Source organism: Mytilus trossulus, chromosome 6 (assembly GCF_036588685.1).
Source record: "Mytilus trossulus isolate FHL-02 chromosome 6, PNRI_Mtr1.1.1.hap1, whole genome shotgun sequence".
NCBI classification, from domain to species: Eukaryota; Metazoa; Mollusca; class Bivalvia; order Mytilida; family Mytilidae; genus Mytilus; species Mytilus trossulus.
In genome coordinates, this window is record NC_086378.1 from 35,517,777 (window position 1) to 35,525,477 (window position 7,701).

Below are 7,701 nucleotides of genomic sequence, written 5' to 3' on the forward strand. Positions count from 1 at the left end.
ATCAAAACACAATTTCTGACCACGAAAGACAGTGGAATCGTCTACAAAAGTAAATAGGTAAGTTTTTCACTTGGTGACAGACATGATTTTTTTCCTTTTTTTTCTTTCTATAATTGATGTTTTCGCTACTATAAGCGAGTCCCTTGAAGTCGACTTCGAAAATTCTGAAACTGCAGATTTCCCCAGAAAACAAATATAAAGCACTTTGTACAAAATGGTGGAATACAGACAGAATATGAGTAATGTTAGGCTAGTGTAAGAGATGAAAATGTCAAATGCGAAAATTATATACACCAGGGGTCTGTTGTTCGACTTGTCGTTAAGCTAATCAAATGATTTTCTCTAACGCATCGTTAAATACTGAATCATTTGATTAGCTAACGCAATGATTGAAATCTGTTGCTGAGTATATTTTAATTATTGCATTAACTAATCACTGCTTTAACTTTTAATCAATTGATTACGCTAAGATTAACACCCATAATGCAAATTTGCCCAAAATGCGCTTGAGCAAGCACCTAAACTTCCTGCTAACTGCTGATACAAAATGGAGAACACCAACCCGAAGAAGCTGCCAAGACTGAGAAAAACTAACTTTTCCCAGAAAACATCCTGCAAACAGAGGTGGAAAAAAATTATGCTGTAATAAAAGAAAAACATAGTACTAGTACAACACACCTGGAAAAAACAGAGTATGGAACAACATCACCAACAAGATAAATGCTCTTTCATATCCCTGCACTCCAGCGCGACCTTCATATATAGCATAGTGTATATTAATGCCAGTTCTTTGTTACCGAATTGTTCTCTCGTTTGCAATTCAGAAAGGTTAAAATAATTGTTCTGAATGTCCGTTGTTTCTAATTTGAATTTTCGTTTCGTTTGAATCTTTCACTATAATTCATTTCATAATTTAATATTCATGAATTCAAAGTGGCACAACAACCAGTTAAAGGGACATGCGAAAATACTGATGATATTTTTAGCATAATAATTCGAACGACGTGCAATTTTTTCCAGAATTTCCAGAAATAAACAACTTGTTTTATCTACTGTCGGAGATGGTTTTGGGAATTGTTGGAGCACACGAGATAGCTAGCGAGAGCAGTAAAAAAAAGGTCCGTTGCTGAAAGAACCCAGACCAAAGTCGTTAAACTGGTTTCATCATCTGACAGCATTCTGCTGTTTGATTAAGATAACGAGTTTAAACGGTTCTAGTATTACAGGACAATTACAAGTTGCAAAGATAATGTATATGCATAAACATATTCCATACACACGAGGAGAGATCTTCGAATAAAAGCATGTAAGTGTTTACCTTCATGCGCCTTGAAACGAATGCAAGATTTCTGCTTTGAAACGAATATAAGATTTTATGATAATTTACATATTTTCAGATTTGATCGGATAAAAAGCGAAGAGTTCTATACAAAGATCGATGAAATGAATAAACTGACGAGAGCTCACAAAAATACTTACAAGGAACTTCAACGACAACAAGAGGTAATTTTACAGAAAATACCACACATGTGGTAACATCTTTTGAGATTTATTTAAAAGTGATACATTTCAAAATTGTTCTATTTTAAGATGAAATGTTGGTCTGATGACTTTTACGGCATTGTTTTTTAAAGGCTCAAATGTAGCTACTATTCATGTAATGTAAATATAAAAAGAGAAGATGTGGTATGATTGCCAATGAGACAAATCTGTCCACAAGAGACTAAAATGACACAGACATTAACAACTATAGGTCACCGTACGGCATTCAACAACGAGCAAAGCCCATGCCGCATAGTCAGCTATAAAGCTGTCATGGTTTATTTACGCAACATTCTCTATTTTTAGTGTTAGCACATTTCTTTATAGCAGTTTAGAAAACTAAGTTTGGTATGTTTTATATGGCTCACAACTAGAACTAAAACCGTTTTACATTTAAAGGTATGTTGGATTAATAACAATAAAGTACAGAAGTACGAATTATGTCTGAAGACGGCCGAAATGTCACGAAACCACCTGGCGGACAAACTATCCAGTAAAAATATAAAAGCTCGAGATCACAGCATTAAACAGTTGCAGACGACACTAAATGATAAAAAGCAGAAAGCAGCAGAATCCGCCAAGAAATACCTAACTTTACTGACAAAAGAAAACATGACTAGAAATGCAATGAGAATGGTTAGTTCAACATATACATTGAATTTGTCAGTTTATTTTCAATCTATGATTTTTACTGTCTGTCTGGTATCTTCCGCCCTCCTTTTTTGAAGAGTCAGTTGAATATGACTTCAATATTTTTTTTAAATTGAAATCGCTCAAGAGCCAATTACCAATCGCAGAACATCATAGTACAGTTTGTGCACTGTAAATAAAAGAGCAGATGTAGAATGATTTATCGGTGCATGCGATTCAACTAAACGCTTCTATGATTCTCACTATATGATCACAAATCAGCCGTTTTATGAATTTGACTAGAACACCCGAAATTGACAACTCCCAAATCTGCGGAAAATCATTCATTTCAGTTTTAATATGTATGGTTAAATAGAGACGGATTCTCTTTTTTTTTTTTTAGATATGTTTATTTGTATTATGGTTGTCTATATTTGATATGAATATGTTTATTATCTAGCTTGAGAGTGACCTACTGGACGATATAAGATTCAACTTAGCAGATCTTATACACAGTGGATTGGTGTCAATGAAATATATACCAGCAACACAAACTAACAAGTAGGTTACTAGTATTCATTTAAGTAAGCAATTTTGAACAACTCTACCTTCCCCCTTTTTGGAAATCCCGAAAGGCTTGGAACTATAAAGAAAAGGTTAAATTTCATTACTTGTATTATTTCTTTTCAAAAAGTAAGATAATATTTATAAAACGTCTAAGAAAAAAATAATTAACATTTTCAAATAATGTATTAATAGTTATCAAAAGTACCAGGATTTAAATGGTATCTACAATTAAATGTGAAATATATACGATTTTCAGGTAAACAAACTAATATAACTAGTCAGTTTTTATTAGGATTATCTTTTATATATTACTCGATGCAAGTACCAGTTCAGTGATTGACTTTTCTTTTGTCTTTTAGACTCTATGAAGTACTTCCACACATTGACAACTTTGACTGCAGATTGGCTGCAGAATCAATTATTGAGAAACTTAGCTCCAAATACCAGTTCAGTTCACCACAGGTAATTATTAAAAAAAATACTAGTGTAGCATAAGGCATTATTTCAATCAGTAGTTTGCCTTATTTTAATACATCTATTTTTTTTAATTTACAAAAAGTAAGTTTTTTTCCCTTACAATTCACTGAGGACGTGTTTTAATATTGAAGCGCTGTTTTCAAAAATGACTAATCACTTATATGTATGCTGTAATTACTATCACGGGACCTTCTGAGTTTTAACTATATATAAATAAAACACTAAAACAAATAACTCAAAACAAAACAATAGTATTACAAAGAAGCGTTACTGCATAGGAAAAAAACCAAAAGGGATGATCATGCAGAGTGTTGTAAAAGAACCAGTAATGTCTTTGTACTAAAATATGCACACAAGTTAAAAGATTACAAACGTTTGGATTTTGAATGTGTACTGAACGATATTGTAACTGAAGAAACATTATTTTTTTTATTAGTTTTTATCGGCTTTTCTCAGATCTGTATTTAGTGTCTTTCTCGATCTGTTGTTGGGATGTATAAATACCCGTCCACGTCCACTCTGTGTTTTTGCTAGATATATTTCTATTCGAATCCATTGATGAAATAAAACCTTTTCTACTGATTTTAATAGTTTGTTCTTTGATTTGCCACTGTTCTAGGTCAATTATAGTAGAGGGTGAGCGCTAACAAATATGTTTCATCCCGTCAAATGTATAAGTGCCTGTTCCAAAGTCAGGAGCCAGTAGTTCAGTGATTTTCGTTGGTTAATGTTTGTCAGATTTGTTTACTGGCAAACTGTTTTGTTATAAATTGCGCCGTTAGTTTTCTCAACTCAATTGTATCGTATTTTACATGTTTACATTTTTTGTAAGATTAATGGCAATATTACTTATTACAAATAATTTTTGTAGGAATTTCATGCTGCAAACGGGTTTCAAGTCAAGCTTCCAGATAAACAGTATGTTAACTACAAATCAGGCATACATATTATGAAGGAACAACCATCTGAGCTGAAACAACGCAATAATAATAGTGAGTTCGTTTATAAATTTAATTTAATGGGATAATGCCACAAATTTCAGGGCTTTGGCTCCATGGGTGATGAAATGAAAGCGACACACAAGAACAATAAATCTAAGACCACATCAATATATCAGATGATTTGACTATGCCAACCAACCTTAAGATACGAGAGAGGGGCGAAAGATACCAGAGGGACAGTCAAACTCATAGATAGAAATTAAACTGACAATGCTTGGCTAAAAAAAAAAGACAAACACACGAAAAAAGTACACAAGACACAACATAGGGGAAAAAATGGGATGATCTCATGTGTTCCAGGAAGGGTAAACACACCTTGCTCCACATGTGGATACATAAGATACAATTCAGGAACCTTCTCGTCTCATGTACATGTTATTTATAAATACTAGTCTTGAATATAAAAATAATACAAGAGAGGGGCGAAAGATACCAGAGGGACAGTCAAACTCATAGATAGAAAATAAACTGACAACGCCATGGCTAAAAATGAAAAAGACAAACAGACGTACAATAGTACACAGGACCCAAAATAGAAAACCAAAGAATAAACAACACGAACACCCCCCCCCCCCAAAAAAAAAGGGTGATCTCAGGTGCTCCGGAAGGGTTTGATTGAGTAATGTTTGTTTTGTGTAATTTACATGATGTTTACTTTTGTGGTCCAATCTTTTTTTTTTCCTTCCCCATTTATGGGCATTATGTTTTCTGGTCTATGCGTCCTTCCGTCCATCCGTTCGTTCGTTTGTTTGTTCGTTCGTCCGTTCTTGTTTGTTCGTTCGTCCGTTCGTCCCGTTTCAGGTTAAAGTTTTGGTTAAAGTTTTTGGTCGAGGTATTTTCTGATGAAGTTGAAGTCCGATCAACTTGGAACTTAGTAAACATGTTCCCTATGAGATGATCTTTCTAATTTTTATGCCAAATTAAATATGTTATCCCATGTGCACGGTCCACTGAACATAGAAAAAGTGCATTCTTGTCTTACAAATATAATGATTCTATAATTAGTAGCCTTAATGTTAATTCTTCGCAAAAATAATTTAAAACTTCATTGTTTTATAATCTGACGGCAACCAGTTGTCAATAAGTTCTACCATCAGTTCATTTTTTTTTTCTCACTTCGAGAGCAAATCTGTCAAAAAACGTGAAATAGACCTACAATATCCTGAAACATTAAACGTTTCCATGATCCCAAACTAACAAAGAGGGGCGAAAGATACCAGAGGGACAGTCAAACTCATGCATGAACTGACAACGTCATGGCTAAAAATAAAAACACTAACACAATTTTAAATAGTATAAAAGATACAACATTATCATAGAAAATTAAAGACTGAGCAACACGAACCCCACGAAAACTGGGGTGATATCAGGTGCTTCAGAAGAGTCAGCAGATCCTAACAACTATAAACGCTCGTCTGCGTTAAAGTTGGTCAGTTAGATTGACTCAATATAATCACAGTCCCATTATTTTGTTTTGCAGATGTTAATTGTCAAGAAAACCAGTTTAATTGTTTAAGCAACTCTTATATGAAGACGATAGACTTGTCAGAGAAAACAAATGAGAGCTTTGTCAAAATTAAAGAAGGTACTGTCATTAATATTTGGAGTACGAAAATCATACCCAAACTTAACTTATAGCCAATCAAAATGCTGTACTGTAATTTCTTGTTTCGGACACAAGTGTTTCTACTCTTGAGTAATGAGATAAGTTGTATGATCGAGAGCCACGGTTATCTTTTTTGGGAAAATGTGATTTTAAGCTACAATAAAAAGATAAATTTTGGATTTGTATGAAATATGTTGTCCGGTTAAGGCCAACGACACAAGAAGGCAAAAAAATAATTAATTATATATTTGTGGAGTTTTTTACTTCATGAAATGGAGGTAGATGATACAAAATTAATCAGTATTAAGAATAAAAAATTAATTTCCAGTGTTTGTCGTTTTGTTTGATATAATGTAATACGTCTTTTTATTATTATTTATTTATCTATCAGTTTTGCAAATGGAGAGGCCAAAAAAGTAAACTGGACTTTTTTTTATTTTCAGGGATGGTTGTAAAGTTGAAGTCGCTACAGACGAGTCAGAAGTTGCCTTTGGTTGGTATAAGACAAACCCATGGAATCAAAAGAAATGGGTATTCTTTCGCAAATCTACGGAATACATTGAATAAACATAAAACACCGTGGAGATGTGCATCTTGACTTTGTTAGAGGTTAGAGTTACGGCCCCTGAAATGTAGTTGTGTTACTTCTGAGCTCCGAGGTTTTTTTACCTAAAAGGAAGGATTTAACTAATTGATATTCCTGAAACTTCGGTAGGAACTATTTTATTTATCACAGAATACATTTTCGAAGTTTAAAAAAACAATATAGATTGTGAAAAGATGATTTTCAGAAGCCAATAAGACCCTGTTTATTTTCAACTGAGTAATGTTCATTGTGACCTCAGGCCATACAGAACTTTAAACTGATGTGTATCATCTGTTGGAAGACAACCCCGACTATTGATTATGCAAATTGACCTTTAAACTTGCATATACTTACCATAATTACCATATCCGTTAGTTACAGTAAAAATGTCATTAAATGAGACCTCCAAACTCCTTGAAGAGAGTAGAACTATATTGGAGACGGACCATGAGCAAGAATCTACATTTGCTATGTTTAATCTCCTCGTAGGGCTTGTAACAAGCATAGATAAAAGGCTACAAAAAATTGAGAACAGTGTCGAAGGTATTGAAGAACTAAAATCTAGTATACTCTCCCTCGGTTACAAAGTCCGTACAGTAGAAAAAGACGTAACAGAAATCCGACAAACATGTGGTCAACTTGAAACAGACGTTGAAGGCCTGAGTAACATTTTTGACGAAACGAAAAAAAAGTGTGAAATAAACACTAAGGAAATAACCAAGGTAACAAAAACTATCCAAGCTATAGATGAGAAAGTTAAGTCAAAAACAAACACAAATGAGCAACACATATCGCACGAAATAAAGGCACTTCAAGAAACTGTATTAGACCTACAGTGCCGGTCGATGAAAAACAACCTTATTTTCACCGGTTTATACTATGAGAAGTATGAAAACACTATGGAAAAGTTACGCGTGTTTTTGTACAAAGAACTTGGTATAGAGCACAATATTCAATTTGGAAATGTGCACCGCTTTGGAAAAAATTCTAGAAATGGTCCAAAACCTATAGTTGCAAGATTCCTTTACAGAAATGACCTCCAGCATGTACTTGAGAAAGCATATTATCTCAAGGATTCGCAATACGGAATAAAAGAACAATTTCCCCAAGAAATCGAAAATAGACGACGCAAACTTTACCCAGTGATGAAAGAGGCTAAAAGGGGAGGGAACAGAGTAACCCTTGTGAGAGACAAACTGTACATTAACAATGAACTATACATATCAGAAGATAATGCGTTTACTTCAGATCTTGTAAACAATATGAATACAACAGTTATCGCACCGCAAAAT

The 7,701-nt window shown here is 33.7% G+C and overlaps 1 protein-coding gene across 1 annotated transcript; it reads left to right on the forward strand.

The window, feature by feature from the left end:
• The first annotated feature begins 214 nt into the window (after positions 1 to 214).
• On the forward strand, positions 215 to 4,243 carry LOC134722686 (uncharacterized). The gene is made up of 6 exons (XM_063586306.1): positions 215 to 255; positions 1,398 to 1,503; positions 1,942 to 2,178; positions 2,633 to 2,733; positions 3,099 to 3,201; positions 4,088 to 4,243. Exons 1-6 carry the CDS (start codon positions 215 to 217, stop codon positions 4,241 to 4,243), a joined length of 744 nt encoding a protein of 247 aa, XP_063442376.1.
• Positions 4,244 to 7,701: the final 3,458 nt, after the last annotated feature.